General features: G+C 34.4%; 1 protein-coding gene across 2 annotated transcripts in view; it reads right to left on the bottom strand.

Annotated features, from left to right (window-relative positions):
* The window catches only part of SGCZ (sarcoglycan zeta), a 995,626-nt gene that overhangs the window by 43,884 nt on the left and 924,833 nt on the right, over positions 1 to 26,909 (bottom strand). For both annotated transcript variants that reach the window (XM_053703932.1, XM_053703933.1), the window contains one exon: positions 4,004 to 4,127. In XM_053703932.1, coding sequence (XP_053559907.1) covers positions 4,004 to 4,127 — 124 coding nt within the window. The remainder of the gene's footprint in view (positions 1 to 4,003; positions 4,128 to 26,909) is intronic.

Here is a 26,909-nt window from a genome sequence, read left to right as displayed (position 1 = left end):
CAATAATGTTGAAGAATGTTGTTTTTTGCATAAAATACTATACTGCTTGACACTATGTAAATATGTATATATCCTTGAGGCTTGAATATCTGTTTTTAAATTAATGTAATTTCACCCTTGTCCAGAAGAGTGCAGTAAATACATTGCTGTGATTCATTTCACCTAATGAGTACATAAGGGGTTAAATACCTAGTTAGCCTATTTAAACAGGTGTGTTATGAGTGTATTTTATCACATGACTAAGGGGTACTAACCCCGAAACGTTGTGGTTTTTATGTTTGATCCTGTATCACAATAAAATTTGGATTTTCTTACTACAGAGGAGCTTTTCCCATTGTTTTTTTGGATATATGTTTCTGAGTGAGGCAGTCATCTGAGAATTGCCCTCTTTGGATTCCTTTTGTGTGCTGGATTTCTCTATAATTATTTGATCTGTTTTGCCCTGACTACTCTTTGCTTAGCATTTCCTAATGACTAGGCCAGTGATTTTTAACCTTTTTTTTGCCGTGGCACACTTTTTTACATTAAAAAATCCTGTGGCACACCACCATCCCAAAATTTAAAAAAAATCACACATTGTAGCCTAATACAGCAAATATATATATACACCCACACACAAACACACACATACTGTATGTATTGTGCTGTTATGCCATGCCTCCTACAAACTACCCCTGCACTGGGAGTAAAAAACAAGCAAAGTTTAAAAAATATGTCACACTGTTGTCAGTCTGCCGTGGCACACCTGAGGATCTCTCACGGCACACTAGTGTGCCACGGCACACTGGTTGAAAAACACTGGACTAGGCAGTGCTTAGCCTCTTCTACTTCTCTGCTTTGCCTTTGGTACCATACTGCCTAAACTATTGCTGAACATTGCTATGTCCGACAATTCCATAAAGGAAGCTATTTTTTCACTGTGTCCAGCCCACTACAGCCACAGCTCCCCTGATCCTGTGTTTTTCATCTGGTGAGTTCTGTATATATAGCAAAAGAAAGAAACAGAGAAGCTTCACCAAAGCACACCATCAAATAATATTTACATACCACAAATATACTAAAAGGTGGTAAGCAAAAGATAAAACTTAACTTTTAATAGGTCCAGATAAAAAAAAAATATAAGCACATACATAAACATTAAAATCATTAAAAGCACATGATCATGTCAATCCATTCTTCACTGCCAAATACATTATAGAGGAGTACCAAATAGACCAAAATTAAGCTTTTGAGAGACAAGCACAACATGAGTAAATATCCAGATTGGTATGTGTAACACAGTTAAAAAAGATCCCTCTATATCAATTATAAATGGTAGACCTGTGCAGTGCCAAAAAGTTTGATTCATACAAATCTTTGGAATTAATATTCGGGAAAATTAATTTCCCCTAATATTCATCTGCGGCACTCTTTGGCATTAATTTAGTTAAACAAAACCAATACTGAATATTTGGGGAATATTTACTTTTATTTTCATTAAACAAATGTAAATGTTCCTTTGCTACAGGTGAAAAAGTTCACCTGTACAATTATACTTACCTCTATCAAGCTGGAGAGTAGCGCTAAACCTGATCCTTCTCCTCAAAGCCCTGGGTCATGCTAATAGGAGGTTTAGTGTGGCAGATTCCAGGGCCTGCATTACAGGACCTTCTCGTTCAATGAAACAAATGCAGGTCTCTAATAAATGGCTATTAAATATCCATGGGGAAAACTAAGGAATGGCCACAATCTATACCCTTGTGTTACCACGTTACAATTATTTTAAATGCTGGGTTTTCTTTATCAACTACTAAAATTCAGTCCACATAACACTACATTATGCATTCCATAATATAGTCATAGGCAAGAGAAAAGATTAAGCAAGATACACCTGTGGTACGTTTCACATCTAGTTTTAACAAAGGCAACAAGCCTTAACACCTCATTTCATTTAAACATTAAAAGACTAATTAAATGAAACACCACACAAATTTTAGGAGAGACCAATCTTTCATCTCCATTAGTTTGATTAGGGAGTGTTCGTCAGGATTACCCAATCACTTATTAAATTACATCCATGCTCAAGACTCTCAACCTATCACATAATCAATATCCTCTGTGCCCATGTGGGAACATTATATGCATCATAAACGACTCTGAGCCTCATCCTTTTAGCGATTAGTCTGTGTCAATATGCATCCTCCCATCACTATCATTGTGATGCACACAACTGTTTTGTTACTGTCACACCCACACATAAAAGTCATCTGCATGGATAGGGTAATCATGCCCCCCTATTACACATGTCACGTCTGTATCCACATGGGAATTCACAGACACTACTTGTTCATCTATATACTTTCATATCTTGTTTCTAGGTTCCAACTTAAACTGTTGCCACTTTAGAGTAAATGAATACAAGAGCTGGATTATACATTTTACAGAAATCATACTAATCTGGCAGTTAGGTGATAAAGGAAGTGTTTTGTTTTATTTGCTGAGATTTGGCTTAGTTGAAAATGAATTTGGATGATTACATGGTTGCCAACATTTAAAAAAAAATTCCAGGGACACTTTGCAGCAGAGCAAGCAAGCGGGTTACTGGAGTATTGACGACCTACTGTTCAACTGCTCCGCCCCCTCAGTTCTGCAATCAAAACACACCCATTTGAAAGTAATAGTCTAATTTAGACTTATCTATAGTTTATTATACAGATTACAGCACCAAGCTCTTACACCTACCCAGTCTCTGGAACACATTCTGGGCATATGGTTATTTTTACAACAAAGCATCAAAATTAGAAAGACAAATAATATGTGAACCCATTCAATAATAATAACAATATTCCATTAGGAATGAATTATATTTAAATAATACACTATATCTATTTATCATCTATCTATCTGTATATATGTATGTGTGTGTATGTGTGTGTGTGTATATATATATATATGCAAACAATAAATGTTGTGCAAAAGAGATTTTCAGGGACATTTCCAGGGACAAAAAAAATCCAGGGACATACAACAAAATCCAGGGACTGTCCCTGGAAATCAGGGACTGTTGGCAACTATGTGATTAGGTAAGGCTCTGAAACAAGGCTGGTAAAACAACCGGAAAACAGGAACAGGTAGAAGAAGCACTGTATAAAGCATTACACCAGAGGTCAAGGCCAAGTGTAGCTGTGAACAGAGCTGCTTTGAGAAATCTGCTGCTACGCTATTCTAATAACAAGCAACATGAGGATCTGGCACACTGTTTTATAAATACAGTTCTACCTAATAAATAGGGAATATGTTTACATATTAGAAAAGAGATAACAAATACATAATTTTCAGTTCTCTAAGATGATGATGTAATTACATTTTAATTGTGTTAACTAAGTATAAATTACTGAAAGTACATTTTAAATGTTGTTGCTTTTAAACTTTAGACGTCAGTGTTCTTTGTAAACCATGTTATCTTGCACAAGTTTAATCTCATTCTAAATAAACTTTATCACTATGTACTCTTCTCTTCTGATGCTTGTTTACCTGATGCAGGTCTATAGTGGTTTGCTTGAGACTGTAGGGACCCCCATGATATGTAACCTATTAGTGCAAGTTAAACACGATTTCACATTATATACTGAGGTAGTGCAAGCTGGATGAAGGAACATTGACATGGACTATGCTGAATACCAGGAGTACTAATTGATGATCTATAGATCTGGAAGTACAACTAATTTAATATTCTTTAGATTATTTCAATGTCTAAGCTACATTGCTTGCAGTTATCATTACAGGCACATTATTTTACCTCCTTGTGTGTCTGATCACATGATTTAGGGTCCTTTCTGGTCACTAAATGTTGCAGTAGGCTTGCTCTGAAAAACAGTGTGTGCTCAGGTGCACTCATTCAGTTCCAGAGATTTGATTTAACTACATAATCAGAGGGTCATGGACCCCCTGAAAATATACACAGACTGCTAGGCTATTTAACAAAAACTGAATGCATTTGTATTCTTATACAGCTGATACATACCTCTCCATCTGTTGATTGCAAGTGCAATTCTTTTCTACAGCTAGCCTTAAAGTCTCCTGCAACAGCACTAATTTGCACTCCCTTTGGTGCTTCCATTGTTAATGATCTTGTTGGAGATTCTAGTCTGAAAAACAAATCATTTGTTTAAGAAAGTAAAAAAAGATCAAAACATTCTGAAACAGTCAATTTTAATAAAAAGCAATGCACTACATTAACTGTAGTATTATTCTAAGGATAAAATATTAGTTAGTAAATAGGGTCAGCTAAAATATTTCGGGCCAGATTACAAGTGGAGCGCAAATTAATGTTCCTGCTTAAGCATTCATTGCGCTAGAATTAAGATTTTTGTATTCGTCGGGTTGCTCTTGTATTATGAGTTGAAAGCGAACTGTTTTCTCTCGCACGGTAACCCGACAAGCAAAAAAATACAAACTTAGAATATCGGAGTTAGAATATCACCCCACTCTCGCGCAATCTCTATTGCATATTCTCATTTGCGCTAACCAGACATAAAAATATGAATATTTCATTTTTCAAGTATTCTTTACATAACAGAATATGTGCTAAATACATAGTTAAAGCCTTTATTAAATATAAATATTGCATAAATATGCTTTACATGTTTTGATCTACGTAACGACAAATGGCTCTAATGCACTTATATATATAAATGTCTATATATGTAAACATATGTATTTATGTGTTTATATGTGTATATATATATATATATATATATATACATATATACACATGAATACATATATATAGATATATAAACACACACATATACATATATACAGTATATATATATATATATATATATATATATATATATATATATATATATATATATATACAGTATATACACACACACACACACTGTGGGGGACTATAAAAATGCCTGGGACAAGCATAAGGCTATCCACGAACCAGATAAGTTTAGGTAATATCGGGCAGACTTGCTGGGCCTATGGCTCTTATCTGCCGTCAACATCTATGGTTCTATGTTTCTATACATACATACATCAATCCTGGCAATATATCCCTTAATGCTGAGCCACAGGTGTTTACACTCCACTAGTAATCTGGCCCTTAAGTGGGGTGGAGCCAGTTTAATATGTAATTAGTAAATTATTTCCCAACAATGGTATACATTTAGTTAAAATGACTTGCCCACTGCACAAAACTATAAATCCTGTAAATGACCACGCACAAAGAAAAGCCAACATGACTGCTGCATAAATAATATGTTTAATAATATAAAAAAAATGTCTTAAAGGTATAGGAAAGTCACAATTAAATATGCATAATGCTGATAGAACATGTAATTTTAATAACATTTAAATTTACTTCTATTTTCAAATGTGCTTTGCTCTCTTGGAATCAATTGTTGAAAAAAATTACACACACTTACTACACTACTTGGAGCTAGCTGCTGATTGGTGCCTGCAAACATTTGTCTCCAGTGATTGAATAACTAGATGTGTTCAGCTAGCTCTAAGTAGTGCATTGCTGCTCCATCAGCAAACGATAACAAGAGAAAGAAGCAAATTTGATAATGGAAGTAAATTGGAAAATTGATTAAAATTGTATGTTCGATCCGAATCACGAAAGAAAATCTTGGGGTTTCCTGTCCCTTTAAGATTGCATTTAGCGAAATGTAAATCTGATCAGACTGCAACAGAGATATAAATATCAAATATACTGCAAATTAAATTAGTTATTATAAATAGGTGCACTGAGATACAACAACTTGTCTCACTTTATCGTTGTACTTAATTTTTTTTTAAAACACTATAATACTTTTACCTTCACAAAGAATGTAATTTTAAAACAAACTGATAAAATGTGTAATGTATAGATCTGCTTCTTTTAATAGTGCTGTTAATTCAGCTATGACAATATGGATTATACCCATTTTCATTTGATAGATCTGTAGTAATGACCTGCATTGCCATTTATATAGTTGACCAAAATAGCTTGAAGATTGCATTGATAAACTGAAATAGAAAATACACAAGACAGAGTTTGCTACAAGACAGAAATACTGTACATGAAATGGCAGTCAAAAAATATGTTCTCCTCTTTTGAAATAAATATCACATTTCCTGCAGGAAATATTATCAGTCTAACATCACAATGGATCATGTTGTCAAATAATCACACAAACACCATATATAACTACATACTAATCCTATAATATTTTCTTTCTTTTTTTTTAATATACACTGTTTGCCAACATTGTAAATTAAGTTATATATTTTTAAAATAACCATACAGACATAATGACCAGTTGGCAAAAACTGAGGTTATGTGCTATAATGGCTATGACGTTTCAAAAGCAAAATCCTTATATTACTTTATTATTATTAAGGATTCAATCTTTAGAAAAGTCTTAACCCATATTTATCTGACAACTCTTTAATCAGTATCCATATGTGTAATGTATGACTAGCAAAAGGATAAAAACAGTCTACGTTATTATTCTTTATGGTCTGTGTTACATGTAGGATTTGAAGACCAGTCAGGACATAAACTAGAAAATACAGCATTTTTATTTAATATGTCTCTCTTAAATTACATTTTACAACAGAGCAAGTGCTTTTTATTGACATTTTGGTAAATGTGTTGGTGTTTATCATAATGGCTCTCTTTAACTGCAGATAAAAGGAAACTACAGAACTCTTAACCATCATACATTATCATGGTTTAGGACCTTGGCCCATTGTCCCACCAGGTTTGCCAAGGACTATCTAGTCAAGCACCAACAGCGCATGCTTTGCCTCCCCAGCATGATGTGATTTCTACCCAGTTTACAGTGACTCCACTACCCAGTTTACAGCTGACTCCCTCAGCTATCCGCCTCCCCATTCTCTCCATTAAATGTGGCAGTCATGGAACTAGAGGATGTCACTATTGTCACCACCAATATTATTTGTTATGTTACCTTTACACTACCAATGGAGGTAAGGAAATTACAAAAAATAAATAAAAAAAAAAGATAATTTGAGGTAGTAAAATCCAACTATCCTGCATTTACATTAAGATGAAATAAAAAGCAGCAGAAGGTGCTTTGTTACCAATATAAACACAGAAAACTTCAGATTTTAAAAAATATTTTTTTTATTTATTATTATTAATATAAACATAATTAACTTTCAAAAGCTATAGCCTTAAACTAGGGTATAGCAATATTTGTTTTCCAGGATAGAAAATGGCAGTTAAAGGGACATGAAACCCAAAAACATTCTTCCATGATTCAGATAGAGAATACGTTAAACAACTTTTCCAATTTTGATCTATTATATAATTTGCTTCCTTCTCTTGTTATCCTTTGCTGAAAGGTTTATCTAGGCAAGCTCAGGAGCAGCAGAGAAAATAGGTTCTAGCTGTTGATTGGTGGCTGCATATATATATCGATTGTGATTGGCTCACCCATGTGTTCGGTTAGAAACCATTAGTGCATTGCTGCTCCTTCAACAAATGATTCCAAGAGAATGAAGCAAATTAGAAAATAGAAGTAAATTAGAAAGGGTTTCATGTCCCTTTAAGGCTTTACACCAACTTTGAGTTGTTTTAAGAAAAATGAAATAGCAGCGGGTTAACCAACACAGCACAGATAGGAGTAATAGCTTTTCCAATGCTTTGTGGATACGTACAGACACCATAGATTAGTAGTTTCGCATTTGTCAGTTTACAAAACTTGTATAAAACAAAGAAAAAGAGTACCAACAGATGATGTGTATATATCTGCCCAATTATATTTTGCCGGAAACGCTGGGGTTCAATTAAATCAAATATACTTATTCGTATTAGTTAGCCCAGTAGCTCAAACCACAATGTATTCAATATAGTAGGAATGTAATTAAATAGGTTAGGAATAAAGTGAGATATATATCTAGGGATGATCTCCTTAAGGATAGGGTTAAATCCCAGAAAGCTACTGACAATACATTGACTTTTGTTACCGACTTCTCTACACAATACCAGGACATTTGTGGTGTAATACGGCATCACTTTCAACTATTGGTAGCAGATGATGCCCTTGCAGACGTGGTCAAAAGGGGTTGTAGATTTGCCTATAGGAGAAATAAATTCATTGGCAGCCGGATCTCCCCCTCTCAACTTAAGAAACCAGGTTCTGCAACAGCATCATCGTCATGGCTCAGACACAAGGGGACTTACAGATGTGGCTACTCACAGTGTAAGGCTTGCAAGTATGTTCATGTGGACTCTTCCTTTTCATCAACAGTGACAGGGGAGACTTTTGAGATAACTTCTTGTCTCAACTGTAGATCCACATATTGTGTGTACTTAATCTGGTGCTCAGCCTGTAATCTTCAATATGTGGGGCTAACCACCAGGGATGTGCGCTCAAGGATAAGTGAACATTGGTCCACGATTAATGTGGGCAAAAGCAGCACACAACTGGTGGTTCACTTTGTGAAACAACACAACAAAGATTGCAGTTCTCTTAAGTGGATGATTATTGAGAGAGTGTTGCCCCAAAAGAGGGGTGGGGACAGGTACAAAATTCTGTCAAGACAAGCAATGTACTGGATATTCAGATTCCAGACGAAGAGATCGCTGGGTCTGAATTTCGAGTATGACTTTATAAACTATTGGTCATGAATACTGGATATCTACCCCTTATCTTGGGGACACACATTACGGGTATTTATATATATATATATATATATATATATATATATATATATATATTATATAATATATATATATATATATAATATATATAAGTCTTTTTCATCACATGACAGTTAGGCATGGAATTAATACAGTACTTTTGGATAGCAGTGTGGTGGAGGATTATCTAGGGCTGCCTATTTATGGGATGAGAAACCTATTGGCCAGATTTTGATATTGATATTAATACATATTACTTTTGCCCCAAATATATAACATCCTTAGTAGCTGAGTAGCTGAGTACATCAGTCACATATATATAAGCATGCATTATCCCTTCTATTTTGTACAACTGTGAGAATAATGATTATGAGTATTATAGACATTATTGGTTTGCTGCCTTAAAGGTGAGCTTGGTGTGGAGGAGTCTAATCTGGATCCCATAATTTGTATATATATACTCTCTTTTTCATACATATACTTTCTTTTGTATATATGTGCTTTCTTATTTAAAGATATTGCTCCTCTGAAAGGGGGAGATTAATTGATTATATGTATCCCTTTCTCTTTTATCTCCTATTACAAGAATAGCATGTGAACAGAGTAATATGATATTAATGCTATTATATTATATTGCATAGGTTATTATTGTTATTACTATTATTAGTGTGTGATCATTATGTATTTACTTATGAAGTATATTTTTTGTTTTGGTTTGACTACCTATGTAACGTATGTTTTACTGATTACCCCTGCATTTCTTCAATTACCCAATTACTGTATCCACCAACCAGAACGGAGAGCAAGGTTCTTAAAGGTTGGTATGGGAGTCAGTCTTTTATGGGCTATGAGTACGGCTTTGCAGCCGAAACGCATCAGTCCGGTTCTATATTGGGGTAGCATCCCACTCTATTTTTATTATATGTAACGTTGGAATAAAAGTTATATTTTATATACTCAAAGTTCCTAATTTTTTTTTTTTGGCTTATGCATTTTTTCATTTTTAGTTTAAAAAAATTTTGGCTGGAAGACAATTGATAAATTGCTGTTTTTTTACTTAAAGATTAAATTGTGTTATATTTTGAATAATATTTCAGTATTTTTACTTGTTTCATAATTTCATACATTTTTCAAAACAGTACAACTCTTTCTATCAACTCTCCAAAATCAAATATAATTTTACAGACACACCCACTCACTCAGCTGCCACTCACATTAAACTTGTATTTGCCTCTCAAATATAGGTAATGTCCAGATATATTGACTGAAAACTGAATACTTTAAAATACAGAAGAAAATAATAATTTAGTGCAGCTAAATAAAAAAACTAAATACAAAATATCTATATTCATTTTCTTTCAGTGCACTTGACATGACTGCTATATTCATGTAAGAATAAAATCCAAACTTTTCATATACATGGTTCAAAATATGTATTTTTCAAGGTCACTATTTCATTGATATTTTTCAACATCTTTCCATTAATACAGATATGAAACTCAACACTTCAATATCCACCTTGCGCATTTAGCTTTGCACATATATCTTCTATATATGCTTTTCTGAGATAAGATTACATTTAAAGACTCTTCATTTGTTTTTTAATAAAAATTAAAAAAACAAAAATCCTACAAAGAGTAAAATGAGCATGGGCATGTTGAACAGTAAAGGGCATTATATAATTATATATAGTCACCCTTCCCTATGTGTAATTATAGAAACTAGAACAACATGTATTGAATGTTTTTCTTTTGTTACACCTATGACAGTTTTCTTTTACTACAAGTGTAAAAAAACTGATTTGTTTAGACATATATCAAATGTTTGGGCAATGTACTTTTATTTTTAATTTAAAACAGTATGGAAGGTATCTTTTGAGACTCCCTACTATTATAATCTTCATGTTTTGATCTTTCTTACCAACCATGGTTAAGGACTTTAGGAAAGTGTATCTTTGAGGCCTAATTGCATCTAATGCCTCTATAGGGTTGCTACAGATCAGAAGCCTTTTAGGCTTGACAGCTATTTGAACCTATTGAGGAGCATGAAAAGCTAAGTTACACTTAGTTGTTGAACATGGTTATAAAGTGGCTTGCAATCCCTTTTTATTAGTATTGTCTCTAGTTTTAAAAGGTTTTCCTCATCTGATGTAGATGTTTGAGTTTTAACCTACAAAACTTCATAGTATTTTGGTATTGTATTGTATTTAATAAAACTGTATTGGCACAGATCTTGTATTGGTGACTCTGATATTATTATGTTCAATAAAGTTAACTCATTTTTGTCAGATCAGTGAATTATTTTATCATCAGCAATGTCACAATGTCCTGATAATCTGTTGAGGTGTTCAGATTGCTATCAATGTTACTGTAAATTACAGTAGCATTTAATTAGGGTATAAAAGCTAATGATTCTGTTTAACTGCTAAGCTACATTGAATTCTGGGCTATGGCAGAAATTTTATTTTTTGTTTATCCAGATACACTGGCAGTGCAGGGTTTAATTTATGCCAATCAAGCAAAAGCCCTGTTGGTTACCTGGTTTCTGTCCTGATTGGTCTTCAATAACATCTCTATTGCTGCACTGGTCCAGGGTGGGTTCCACAAGTTCTGAAAAATACATAAATGTTTTTTTACAAGGAGGTCTTCTGTATACCACTATGAGAGTGGTAAACTACATGTAATGCTATGGCAAAATCTGAAATTCTAGATTATCAGAACACGCTGACAGTGGTGGGATAAAATTATGTAAATAGTTTTGTTACTATGATAGAACTGGTGGTTGTTTACTAATAGTGGTGAGCAGAATGGTATCAGGGTATAGTTAATGAGATTGGGCTATAGGTGCTAGGCTAATAAAACCTGGGAAAGGTTAACAAAGGGTTTAGAAGAATAAAAAAATATTCATTATTTTAAGAAATACAGCACTCCATTCATTGTACACTTGATTTCATTTTTATAACGTTTTTAAATGCTATTCCTCTCTTTTGCAATATTGGGGCTTTCTGTTGTGTGAAATAGAGGTACTTTACTCTCAAACATGCACAAATGTGAGGAGGCTGGGAGCTAATGAAGAAACATGAAGTGTGGCACTACAAAAAGTCAAGGTGGTACACGGTCATTTCATTTTTGAGATGCTTTCGGATTACATTGTTGTTGATTACAAGTTATGCATTTAAAGTCTTATATGGTTTTGGAGCAGATATATATTCATGTTGTGGTCACAACAAGCTGCAAGATTAAATTATCAGAGCAGCAGGTATTATTTAAAGCTTATGTTTTAAACTTGCTTGTCTGGCCTTAAGCTTTTGTAAATTATTTTATAAATTTGTATGCAATCATCATAAATTATGCATAGAGCTGCATGCTTCCTTATGATAAGGATGATTTTTGTTGTTCATAAACAAAATGTTCAAGGCTGGTTTATGGGATTAAATATGAAGATGATTAATATGAATAATAGGGCAAACAGAAGGACATGTATATATTGTTCTAGTAGTTACAATTGTTTTTTATTTGGATTTTATATTGATTGACTTTTGAGGTTTTGGAGCTTTACTGCCATATCCTGAAGTGATCATAGCATTTCTTTGTAAGAATCCAAATAACAATGTTGGTCCTACCTAAGTATACTAGAAGTGATCAATAGGTTGTGATCAGTTTATAGTAAATTATAGTTGGCTATGTGTATTTAGCAGGGAAGTACTAGGAAAAGGTTAACAACTTGTTTAGGAACTTTTATGAGATTAGATTAAATTTGGGAATGAGTGAAATGAAATATGCCCAGTTCCCAGAAAGGCGCAGCTAACTTAAAAGGAAGGGCTTGAAAACAAGTTAAATAGTGCTTAACCTGGTTTCCACAGTGATTGATTGACACATTTATAGTTTTTCACTGTAATGTAGGATGCTTTTCTTATTTGTGATCAAAGTTCTGCTAAGGTTCTAAATACTCATTTTTGTCCGACACAAGATTTAATTACAGTGACATTTTTTGTTTTAAGCATCTAGGACCTTAAAGTGATCTACATAGCTTCATCCACATCAATAATATCATGTCCATCACTCTGAGGTAGGGTATATGCCACACATGCTAAGACTAATAGCATCAGACATTTCTTTAAAATGCAAGCAACACTTGCCCATCTATGTATTTAACATCCACAGGTTAATGAGTCTGCTCCTAAAAGCAGAGGCTGTTAAATAATTGCATGATGTAAATAAAAATCCTGTTGAAAAAAAATATTCAAACCTTAAAACTGACAGTTCATAAGATATTAATCTCTCTATTCTTTATAAATGAAATAGATAATAGAAAACAATTGACTCACACATCAAAAATACATTTTTCTTACCTTCATTTTAATTTTCCCGAGTCATAGCAGCTGTATCACAAGTGGGTATTGTCCTCCTTCAGAAACCATCAGCTAAGGAAGTTATCTTTTGACACCCCCTTTCCTCCCCTCCGTATAAGGAAAAGCTAAATAAAAGACTCCCCAGAAGTAAAAAGCACACAGACACAAAGAATACTTCAAAAGCAAATTTAATAGGAGCGAACAATTTACTGCCACTATGACTCAGGAAAATAAACCACAAGAGGAAAGAAGAAAGCAAGAACTAGGGAGTAAATTAACTTTTAACCACTACTTGCAGTACCTAGCAATTTAAAAATGGATCTTATAAGGCCAGGTTTCTCTAAATGATAATGTTTTGCAACGGGAGAAGCCCAGGTAGCTTCCTTGTAGATCTGCTCCAGAGAGGATTCAGCTTTCATAGCCCAAGTGGATACTGAACTTATCAAATGAGCTTTCAAAAAAGAGGGAGGAGACTTCCATAAAGATAAATAGGCCAAAGATATAGCTTGTTTAATCCATCTTGGAGTAGATGAGTTTGAAGCCTTTTTCTCTTTTGATTGTCCATGAAAAAGAAAGTAACCTGCTACTCTCCATAAATTTGTTCTATCAATGTAAATCTTTTAATGTCTAAAGGGTCAACATTGTGTTTTAGAGCAGAAGATGGATAGCTGCAAAAAACTATGAAGCACAATTTATTTGTTTAACTTTACCAAAGATAAATCTGTTGGTCTAAAAGATGGAAGGGGTCCAAAGCAACACCTTTTGAAGAAGTGATAGTAACAAAACACAGTCTTTAAAGTTAGAAAATTCAAAGAAACATCCTGAAGAGGTTCAAAACAAGTATCAAACAAAGAATCCAAAACTAAATTTAAAAAATGGGGGAAACCCATTTATGAACTACTGGAGGAATGGCCAAAAAAAGCTCTAAAAAGCTTTTAATTAGAAGATGAAGGCCTAAGTCCTTAAGAGACAAAGTAATACTTACTGCTACATTTTTACTAATGTTTAAGGCAGACAAACATAAACCAGGATTGTATTATTATTATTATCGGTTATTTGTAGAGCTCCAACAGATTCGGCAGTGCTAAATTCCATTACTTTTGCATCACTTGAAAAAGATTTCCTTGCAGAGTATTAAGAGAAGGCATTACACAATTTCTTCATAAAACCATATGGTAAAATTTGGGAGCAGGAACTGCATGGCAAATGTTCTAGTTCAGATACAATCTACTCCTTTCTCTGCTGAACCTTCAGTAGAAGTGTACATCTTAAAACTAAAGACAAAAATCTGAAATAGATAATATTTGGCAAAAAAAAATAATTTACAAAGCAATCTACCTACAAAAATATCTGCACAGAGACATAATTTAGATGAAGATAAAACTATTTCTTACATGAAAGCCTCATACAGAGATTAGGATGCAAAAGGGCCAAAGCACTGATAATTTAGCTACAGCTATCACACTGAACCTGTAGCCCTCAAGATTATATAGTCTGCAACTCATTAGTAAATGGCGCTGCAAGAAAAGCCAGTTTGTGTATGTGCTCACTTAAATGTCATCCCCCTTTGTAACGCAACTCACTTGCATTTCACCCAGTGGAAGTTCTCCAGCTTCAGCAGAACTCACATAAGCATTATGCTCCAAGCCAGCAGTCAATGTTGGTGCTGACCCCAGCATGTTTCCTAAAGCTGAGCAACATTCCAGGACAGATACCTTAACCACAGATGAGGTGTCCCAACAAGTTCCAGAACCTGCAGTGTCTGCCCTTGGAAAACTGCAAATTTCCCCCCTCCACTGTGGATCTCCATGGTAACCACCTGTCCAGAGGACAGGAAGACACTGGTGAATGCATGGGTTAGCTTTTCCCTTAAAGAAGTGTGGCAGTAGGCAAAAGCAAGGGGAGGGCATTTGGGGTTACATAACCTTTCTAGTTTTATGTAGGTAACTTCCTGTCCTGATGTGTTCTGAAGAAGTACAATATTGATTTTTGTAATGCCCCTTGATGACAGGAAGATTTAATCTCAATTACTGGTAATCATCTGCAAACCCAATTCTTAATACTCCATTATCTTGATGCTAAGCTTTAAAATCAGTCACAAGAAATTCCATTTTGGAAAGGGGGAAGCCACCTTTTTCCCATAAAGGGACTTCAAGCCACCTAATGTATTTACTGCATGGAAAACTGGGCTTTTATAAAGGTAGCACAACCCACACACATAAAAAACAACACTACTTGTACAAAAGGGGCATTATCTTCCTTCAAATGAAGGATCTCATGTCTTTCAAGGTACATAGGGCAAGGTAATTTGTAGGGTACAAACAGACTAAAGCCACCCCATAAGAACTAAAAGTGACACCACTTTTGAAAGCTGAGTTGTTGTTTTTTTCAATTAAGTTGCCACCATGGCAACAGTGATCACCTAATATAACAATATACATATATAACAAAAATTATGGGGTGCCATTTAAGAAACAATATTTCCCATGCTGATGGCTGCACAAACACACACACAAATCACTTTTAGTGAAACACTAACTGAAATTGATGTTTGCTCTCATTAAAGATGCTATGTATAAGTAGCAAAGATAAACAAGGTATGACTTCACAGCATTATTCATTTTAAATTAATTTAAAATTGATTTAAAGTACTACATCATATCGAAAAAAAAATAAAAAAAATAATTCATTTGTGGGGTATGCTTTGACATGTGAGCTTATATGCTTTTAACTAAAATATAGTACTAACCCCCCTCCCCCGTCCTATTTTTTTACATGTTTTAGGATAATTGAAAAGTAACAGTTTTTTCTTGTTTGATTGATGGGTTTCTTCGTACCCATATTTTTACATAGGCTGTTCTCATGCCATGGCTCCATGCCACATTGTATGCTACTCCCACAAGCCTAGGGTTGCCACCTCAGCTATGTTTTCCTGGACACTTATGAGTTACACATGCTGCAGGGTGTGCATGGGGGAACATGTATTGTGTTTCTGGACAGCACTACTCATATTCCTCCCTGCATACCCTGCAGCATGTGTAACTTATAAGTGTTCTGTATTTTAAGGGAGGGGTGGCAACCCTACACAAGCCTGTAGTCCAATCAGGATGACTGTATCAAATGCAGCACTCCATAGACCAATGTAAAACGTTTGTATTTCTGTGCAAAATATCCTGATTGTTAGGAGTTTAACCATGAGTAAAATATGTTTTTACATGAAAAAATTAACGTTAAAACTAAAGTTTCATTATTCAGCCAGTGGGGCCTATCTATCATGCTCCAAATGGAGCTTGATGCCCCGTGTTTCTGGCGAGCCTGCAGGCTCAACAGAAACAGCAGTTATGAAGCAGCGGTCACAGCTCTTGTGAGCTACTGGTGCAATGTTGAATATGGAGAGCGTATTGCTCTCCGTATTCAGCGAGGTCTGGCGGACCTGATACGCACTGTCGGATCAGGTCCGGCAGACTTTGTTAAATAGAGGTATATTGTGGGGGGGGGGGGAAATCAGTTTATCCTTTTATCAGATTTACTCTAGAATGGTTACCGATTCCTTAGAGCTCTGGTTAACTGTTTCACAAAACAAAAAGTGTCATAAAACACATACAAAATACAATACAAAGTACAGTTACACTCATAATAACACCATGTAATAAAAATTATTTAAAAAAAAATATTGCACAAAATAGTTATAAGGTTCAAAGATATGAGGTCTCAGGTGTTAGAAAAAAAAAGAGCAGGCAAAAGACTTTTATATGTGTGTATTTACAGACATATATGCACATATAAACACATAAATACATATTTACACACACACATACGTATGTGTGTGTGTGTGTGTGTGCATCGGTGCCCTTTGCAGTTCAGTAGATGAAAACATGACAAAGCATATTTATGCAATATTCATTTTTAATAAAGGTTTTAATTATGTATTCACTGTAAATATTTCACACTCCTATGTTCTGCACATAGATGAATATGTTCTAAGTATAATATACATAGATATACCTATATATATATATATATATATATATATATATCTCAAAACAACGTAGGGAAAGGCACTCACCGTTTGGAATCAAATCAGTCAGTTTATTGTGACGTTTCGGGGTTGTGCCCCTTCCTCAGACAGACTTACATGTATGATTTGATTCCAAATGGTAAATGCCTTTGCCTTTGTTTTTTTGATGTATACTTGGTCTGCATAGAGCACCCCGGAGGTTGTTTGCATATTCTGCTTCTGCATTGCCTGCTATTGAGTGCCAACCCCTGCTTGCTTTACTATATATATATATATATATATATATATATATATATATATATATATATATATATATATATATATATATATATATATATATATATATATATATATACGTTGATTGGAGTAGCCGTGTTAGTCCAGAGATTTAGATATCAAAATAACAAGAGTATTGCATTGAGCAATGATACTTTTTTTATTGGACTAACTACACATTTAGAAGTTGACAAGCTTTCGGAAGAGTTCCTTCCTTTATCAAGTCTGGAGCAATGAGTATTGCTCCAGACTTGATAAAGGAAGGAACTCTTCCGAAAGCTTGTCAACTTATAAATGTATAGTTAGTCCAATAAAAAAAGTATCATTGCTCAATGCAATACTGTTGTTATCTTGATATATATATATACACATACATATACAGTATATATATATATATATATATATATATATATATATATATATATATATATATGTATAAGAAAGTACATAAACCAAGCACTCACGTATTTCCTGTTAATGCCAGGGTGCAGGTGCATATATAACATATAAAGAATCCACCAGAGACTGCACTCACTGGACTTGTTCAAAGTGAAAAACTGGTGATTTTTCACTTTTGAACAAGTCACTTTGAAGGCTTAGCGCACATGAGAATATGCTATCGAGTTTGCATGTGTGCAGGGTGTTATTTTTTTCCAGCCAATTTTTTGGGCTCCATTGACTTTATGGAGAAATAGGTTATCTCACTTAAGATATTATAAGTTCGGCTTCTTGCAGGTTAGTGTGACTAACTCATAATATGAGCACAACACAACGCGTGCAAAAAAGCTTTCTTATAGCATAGTTAACACTTGATTGAGAGTTTTAAATACTGCTCCACTTGTAATCTAGCCCTCAATAAGCTAGTATAATTGATGGCAGATATGTGGGTGTTCCCCGCTGTCACTCAGCACTGCCTGCTGCTGGCTTCTTTTACAGGTTGCTTGTTTAATTGTGCTTCATATGCAGTTGCATGTACAAAGTGCTCTAGACACATGCACACTCCTCAGTCTACTGCCTTCATGAAAATCAGCCTAGTTGCAACCAAGGAGACGAAGAAAAGAAGTAAACTTGGAAATATTTTTAAAATTGTGTGCTCTGTGAATTATAAAAGTTTAATTTTAACTTCTGTATCGCATTAAAGCTGTTTGTTTTGGTGTTAATAGAAAGTGCACAATTAGAGGCCTATTTATGAAATGTCTGTTGGACTGATCCGACAGTGCGGATCAGGTCCGACAGACATAGCTGAATGCGGAGAGCAATACGCTCTCCGTATTCAGCATTGCACCAGCAGCTCACAAGGGTTATGGAGCAGTCCCAGAATTCAGCATTGCACCAGCAGCTCACAGGGTTATGGAGCAGCGCCAGAAACACGGGCCCTCAAGCTCCGTACAGAGCTTGATAGATAGGCCCCACAGTCAGCTGGTCTATAGGATAGAAGCTCCAACAACCCTATTGGTGGACTGTGACGACTATGACACATCCCATAAAGGGCAAAAGTTGTGTGTATATATATATATATATATATTTACATACACACATACTGTATGTATTTATAGGCAAGATTACAAGAAGCGCACCCTTTAAGCAACAATCCTTTCCGCACTTGAAGAGCTGCAGCTAGGGATGGGCGAATGTTTCGCAACATTTGAAAAATGGCACGAATTTTAACACACTCGATCGTTCGAAACGAATTTCGAATGTATACATAACATTCTAACATTCTAATTTCGAATGTTCGGTTTTGAATTTTATGATTACATTCGAAATTATTCTTTTAGAAAAATTCGAATTTAGATTGTAATAGTATTTCTAATGCTTTTTCTTTAAATGTAATATTTGAATTATGCAAAATTCTATATAGAAACATTCAAAATTATATATTTGTATCTATTATGTATCAATTTACTAGATTCCCTCCATACCACATGAACTATTGAACTTCTGAATAGTATTTGTTAAATAGAATGTTAAATTCAAAATTTCGAATGTGGACATTCAATATAATTATAAATATTCAAATTCGAAAGTGACATTCGAAAACTGTAAATAACAACATTCGATTATAGAATTTTTAAGAATATTCGTTCTTATCAACATTCGGATTTAGAATTCTAATTTCGGTAATAACATTCGTTCTACATTCGAAATTCGAAAATTTACACATTCACCCATCCCTAGCTGCAGCTAACAGTTTTGTGCAACATAAAGGTTTCAGGAACACTTAAAAAATACATTACAAAGTAATGTTGCACTCATATTAATACTGTCCAATAAAAATTATTAAAAAATATATTGCACATAAAAGTTATAAGGGTTCAAAGGTATGAGATCTCGGGTGTTATAAAAAAAAAGCAGACGCAGGGATTTTACGTTGACATACATACACATACATAAAGAAACATGAATTGATATTTATAAAGATGTATTTAACTATGGAAATAATTAAAATATTTTACATTACAATCTTTTGCACATTAAACAATATCTCAGATGTATTTTCAAAGAGATATTTGCCTATAGATATCTATATATATATATATATATATATATATATATATATATATATATATATATATATATATTCATATACATATCTCACAATAAATAGATGTATCAGTCCAAAAATCATCACATATATAGAAAAATATTTATTTAGAAATAAATAGAACATATTCCGTTGTGAAAACATTTTCGCAATATGAAATATTCACATTTTTTCATATACACTTTTCGAGGAGAATATGTCATGGGCTTTACGCAACATAGGGTTTTTGTGTTTTTTTTCTTCAATTTGTCTTCTCTATTGACTTCTATGGGGAATATGTGAACACGCACGCGATTTTGCTGTTTGCATTGCACGGCTTAACACGAGTGCAAAATAAGTTATTTTGCAACTTGTAATAGCTGCGCAACCCCAAATGCGAAAAAGCCATAATGGGCGGGGTGTTTTAGCAAATGATTTGCGGCGCAACTTGTAATCTTGCCCAATGTGTTTATATGTGTAAATATGTCTGTAAATACATATATACAGTTGTGCTCATAAGTTTACATACCCTGGCAGAATTTATGATTTCTTGGCCATTTTTCAGAGAATATGAATGATAACACAAAAACGTTTCTTTCACTCATGGTTAGTGTTTGGCTAAAGACATTTATTATCAATCAACTGTGTTTACTCTTTTTAAATAATAATGACAACAGAAACTACCCAAATGACCCTGATCAAAAGTTTACATACCCTGGTGATTCTGGTCTGATAACATGCACACAAGTTGACACAAAGGGGTTTGAATGGCTATTAATGGTAACCATCCTCACCTGTGATCTGTTTGCTTGTAATTAGTGTGTGTGTATAAAAGGTCAATGAGTTTCTGGAGTCCTGACAGACCCTTGCATCTTTCATCCAGTGCAGCACTGTCGTTTCTGGATTCATGGGGAAAGAAAAAGAATTGTCAAAGGATCTGTGGGAAAAAGGTAGTTGAACTGTATAAAACAGGAAAGAGATATAAAAAGATATTCAAGAAATTGAGAATTGAGAATGCAAATCAGCAGTTAACATACTGCATTCATCTTGCCATCAATTCTGACAAAATTTCCTGTGCCTTTGTAGCTCACACATCCCCAAAACATCAGTGATCCACCTCTGTGTTTAACAGTAGGAATGGTGTAACTTTCATCATAGGCCTTGTTGACTCCTCTCCAAATGTAGCGTTTATAGTTGTGGCCAAAAAGCTCAATTTTGGTCTCATCACTCCTGTATTTCACCTGAAGTTATTTGTGGGTTTGTTTTTGCATCCTGAACAATTTTCCTGGCAGTTGTGGCTGAAATTTTAGTTAGTCTACCTGACCGTGGTTTGGTTTCAACAGAACCCCTCATTTTTTACTTCTTTATTAGAGTTTGAAAACTGCTGAATTGCATTCTCAATTCCTTGGATATCTTTTTATATCCCTTTCCTATTTTATACAGTTACACTACTTTTTCCCGCAGATCCTTAGACAATTCTTTTGCTTTCCCCATGACTCAGAATCCAGAATCTGGATGAAAGATGCAAGGGTCTGTCAGGAGTCCAGAAAGTCATTGACCTTTTATACACACACACTAATTACAAGAAAACAGATTACAGGTGAGGGTGATTACCTTTAATAGCCATTCAAACCCCTTTGTGTGCATGTTATCAGGCCAAAATCACCAGGGTATGTAAACTTTTGATCAGGGTCATTTGGGTAGTTTCGGTTGTCATTATGATTTAAAAAGAGTACACAGTTGATTGATAATGAATGGCTTCAGCCAAACACTAACCATGTGCGAAAGAAAAGTTTTTGTGTTATCATTCATATTCTCTAAAAAATGGCCAAGAAATCATAAATTCTGCCAGGGTATGTAAACTTATGAGAACAACTGTACACATATAAATACATAAATACATATGTACATACATATAAACATATATTTATACATACATATACATATTTAGACATGTATATGTATGTATCTATGTTTGTAGTCTTTTTTGTTCTAATACCTGAAAACTCATATCTTTGAGCCCTTATAACTTTTTAATGCAATTTGTTCTTAATCATTTTTATTAGATGGTGCTATTATGAGTGAAGTACTTGTTAATGTAATTTTAATATGTTTTGTGCAACTTTTTCTTCAAACGTGACAGTTTACCAGAGCTCTGATGTTTTGGTGATTCAATGCTGCACTCTCGCATTACTCCTCTTTATGATATTAAGGGCTAGATTACAAGAGGAGCGCAAAATATAGCCTTTGCTAACGAGAGCGCATTTGCATAGGCTCCAATGGGAGACTCGTTTTCATGCCATGAAACACAGCATGAGAACTAGCGCAGCAAAGGGGATAAGTCACGCAGCTATGGGCAGCAAATATAACTATATATTTATAAAATTATATACATATATATTTATGTGTTAATATGTGTATATTCTCATATTAACACATACATATATATGTTTATAAGCATATACATATACTGGGAACACACAGTTCCCATAGACCGCAATGTAAAGGCACTTTTCAGTGCCAGTTTTTTCTAACACCTAACATCCGACACTTTTAACCCCTTAAAACTGCCTCCTTCAGTTATTATTGAAAAAAAAAAAATGCTACATTTTTTTAAATAATGTACACTATACTAAAGGATGGGGGTATTGGGGGACATTTAGAAAATTAACCAGAGATCTGATCTGTGGTTATTGTTCTGAGTGCTAATTGCTACAGCGAGCTCCCAATAGCAATAACCAGCCACTTGTAATGTCTAGTTATTTATCTCATGCACGCAAACGATAAGATACAAGTTAAAGAATTATGGACTCCCTGATAATTTATATATTATTTGGCATTATATACAGTAATATATATATATATATATATAAAAGAAAAATCTTCTATGTAAAGAACATTGGAATCTAAAGTATTTATATATATATAAATAATAACTTATACATTTGTATCCTTTACCACTGCCAATATCAATAATAAATATCAATGTATTATTATATATTTTTTTAAGACTGTGGTGACCTTGATGATGGAATACTAGTATTAGCCTCTTGCTCATAATCCAGAAATAGAGGCCAATTTATTTAAGGTCTTGCGGACCTGATCCGACAGTGTGGATCAGGTCCACAAGACCTCGCTGAATGCGGAGAGCAATATGCTCTCCGTATTCAGCATTGCACCAGCAGCTCACAAGAGCTGCTGGTGCAACGCCGCCCCCTGCAGACTCTCGGCCAATGGGTCACCATCAGGGGGTGTCAATCAACCCGATCGTACTCGATCGGGTTGAGTTCCTGCGATTCCTGTCCACCTCCTCAGAGCAGGCGGATAGGGTTATGGAGCAGCGGTCTTTGTGACCGCTGCTCCATAACTGCTGTTTCTGGTTAGTCTGAAGACTCGCCAGAAACACGAACCCACAAGCTCCTAACGGAGCTTGATAAATGGGCCCCATAGACTCTGAAAGATAGAATCTGTAGTTACACATGGCCCAGGAAGATGTTTGTTGATATGAGATTTCAGGTCATGGTGTACAAGAACAATTTTATTTTTAAAATACTGAGAAGCACAATTTTTCATTTTAAACATATGTTGGGTTATTATAAAACTGAGGGAAACTATATATATATATAATATATAATAAATATATAGTCAATTCACCAAGAGATTTGAGGAAGACAACATATTGCATGACAGACAAGCAAACTCTTTAAATTAAATTATATCATGCGTATTTGCATTTTCAACATGATTCTTGTGAAAAAGAAACAATACTTTGATGATTTTGAACATGTGCTGCCATGAAAGACAATCTTTTTTTATTACGTTACTGGTGACCTATTTTGTAACTTGAAGACCCAAGAATGATACAATTATGATCATAGATGATCTCTGTTTTCCAACATGAACAGCTGAAGGACCTACAATAAGCTGGCCATTTAATTAAAATCTGTAATGTGCAAAAGACTCAAAGTAAGATCAAGCTTCTTCTATATAAATTTTAGAAATCTCAAATTAATATGAACAGTTGGAAGATGAAAACATTAATTTAAAAAAAAATGTGGTTAGAGCATGATTTTGGAAAACAACAGTAATTATAAAAAGAGGAAAATATATTTAGCTTTTGTATTACATCTGGTATGCCATATACACCTATTATCCCGAAAACGGAGTGTCTGCAATATATACCTGAATTACCTTTTATATTATATGTAGCTAAAATTATTCTATTATATGAGATACAAAAATGACATAAGAAGCAACAGCTACTCACCCAGGCTCTCTATTTTTTTCTCAAAAGCATTGTCCTCCATTGATGCTACCTATATGAAACAGCCCAGGTAAGCATTATAATTTAAATACTATACTATGAATTAGCTCAAAGAGTGAGTACTTGCTCAGTTTCCAAGTACCAAAATGGTTTGCTAGAATAGCATACTCCAAACAGTACACTACTATTGGTTAAACACAAAATCTTAAAATGCCGTTAAGATAATTATGATAACAAATTAAAATAGACCAACTAAAGAAAAAAATATTTTGCAACATAAGTAAAGTTTTGCGTTCCTGCCTATACCTCTTTACAAATCTCATTTTTGAACATATTACAAAAGTATAAGAGTCATCTGCCAGTACTTTCTTCAGAAATGTCTGAATTATGCCTACATGTCAAGGGGCTTATCTAAGTAACTGGATTTTCTACAAAGCCATTGAAGAAAAATAACCCCAAAAAAAAGAAACAAAGTTCAATCTAAAGGACAGAATCAATAAAATAACTGCTTGGTGCAGATGGTTTCATTTTTAAGATATCTTGTTAGGGCCAAGATAGATAAATTATCTCTTTGTTTACCAAGAGGAGGAAAGCTTAATGTCATGAAATCTTATGATGGTGACCAAAGACAAATACATTTAGGGCTAGATTATGAGTGAAACACTAGCTATTGAGCACAAGCGAAAATAGGTTAATCAGGGCACGCATCAGGTTTTTGCTCTATATTATTTTTTTTTTCAAAAGCATTAGCATCCATTGTTGCTACCTATATGAAACAGCCCAGGTAGTTAAAGGGACATGAAATCAAATTTTTTCTCTCATGATTTAGAAAGAGCATGCAATTTTAAACAACTTTCTAATTTACTTCTATAATCTAATTTGCTACATTCTCTTAATATACTTTACTGAAAAGCATATGTACATAGGCACAGTAGCTGCTGATTGGTTGCTGCAAATAGACGCCTTGTTTGATTGGCTCACCCATGTGCATTCCTATTTCTTCAACAAAGGATATCTAAAGAATGAATCAAATTAGATAATAGAAGTAAATTGGAATGTTGTTTAAAATTGTATTCTCTATCTGAATCATAAAATACATTTTTTTGGGTTTAGTCTCCCTTTAACACTCATTGAGTTAGTGCAAACTTAGAGCTAAAAGTGAGTTTAAAATCCTCCACTAAGCACAACATTTAAAGAAAATAACTAATTGTGTAGTTCATTTAGCAGATCTAAACAAGTCAGAAGGCTTTCTTTTCCCACAGAAAACCCCTGAGTACAATGTTTCCAAGCAGCAAAAGATTCTGGGTAAGACATGCAAAGGAGGTTCACAATCTGAACGGAGCTTGTGGGCCTGTGTTTCTGGCAAGTCTTCAGACTAAAGACCGCTGTTCCATAATCATAACTCAGAGCAGGCGGACAGGAATTGCCGGAATTCAACCCGATCGAATTTGATCGGGTTGATTGACACCTCCCTGCTGGTGGCCGATTGGTCAGCAGGGGGCGGCGTTGTTGCTCTTGTGAGCTGCTGGTGCAATGCTGAATACGGAGAGTGTATTGCTCTCCGCATTCAGCGAGGTCTTGCGGACCTGATCCGGACTGTCTTGTGGACCTGATCCGCACTTAAAAGCTGTGTGAACAGCAGGCTATGGCATAAAGGGAGTCTGGAGAAAAGCAGACTGAAGTAGAAGAGTAAGTCATTGTGAACCTCATTTGCATGTCTTACCCAGAATCCTTTGTTGCATTGGAAACAGTGTACCCAGGGGTTTTCTGTGGGAAAAGCAAGCCTTCTGACTTGTTTAGATCTGCTAAATGAGCTACACAATGAGTTATAAACACACACACACACACACACACACACATATATATATATATATATATATATTTCTTTTAAAGATATGCACTCCTAATCAGTTGTAATTGCCATGGTGCTAACAAGAGTTAAATCCAGCTTATGTGTAGAAAAAGCACTCAATGGAATTCGTATTGATGCAAAGTGCATTAGAGCCCTTTGCAGTTAAGTAGATAAAAACATGAAAAAACATTTTATGCAATATTCATATTTAATAAGGGTTTTACCTATGTATTTACTGTAAATATTTCACATTCCAATGTTCTGCACATAGGGGGATATGTTCTAAATAGATATTCATTTATATATCTATATATATCTATAAATATATATAATCATCTATATATATATATATATATATATATATATATATATAAAAAAATGAAGAAGTCCTAAATGACTTACTGAATGACTGACTGACTGATCAACGCCCAGTTCAAACCGTTTAAGCTAGAAACGGGAAATTTGGAAGGTATGTTGTTTTTATGATATAGGCATCCACTAAGGAATTATTACCAAAAATCCACTTAAGGGGGGTCAAAAGGGGGGCTTATTAATGAGGATACCTATATCTCAAAAACAATAGATGTTACAGATCTGAAAATCGATATTTAGATTCTCCTTTAAAAATAAAGAACCAATGGCCCCATTACATATGCGGCGTCACCGCAAAAGCCGGAGACGGCGGTTTTTACGCAAATTTGGTATTACATATACGGTATAGCATACAAGTTACGCTCGTATCTTTCACCCGCCTGACTCATTTTTTAGTCCCATAGACTAACATAGAACTGGCGCAAAATTCGGTATCCAATATATAAGGACTTACACGTACAAAATTCAGAAAATCTACTCCATTCTCATCTCGCCACACATTGCAGGCACAGTAACCCTTGCACTGACTAAAAAAGAACCGTAACTCCCTGGAAGGTCTAACAAACATCTAACGCATGCGCAATCACATACATATCAGCCGCAAA

The sequence above is a fragment of the Bombina bombina genome, chromosome 2, assembly GCF_027579735.1.
Source record: "Bombina bombina isolate aBomBom1 chromosome 2, aBomBom1.pri, whole genome shotgun sequence".
Lineage (NCBI taxonomy): Eukaryota > Metazoa > Chordata > Amphibia > Anura > Bombinatoridae > Bombina > Bombina bombina.
Note: the sequence above shows the minus strand (reverse complement) of the source record. Positions and strands in the feature narration are given on the sequence as shown.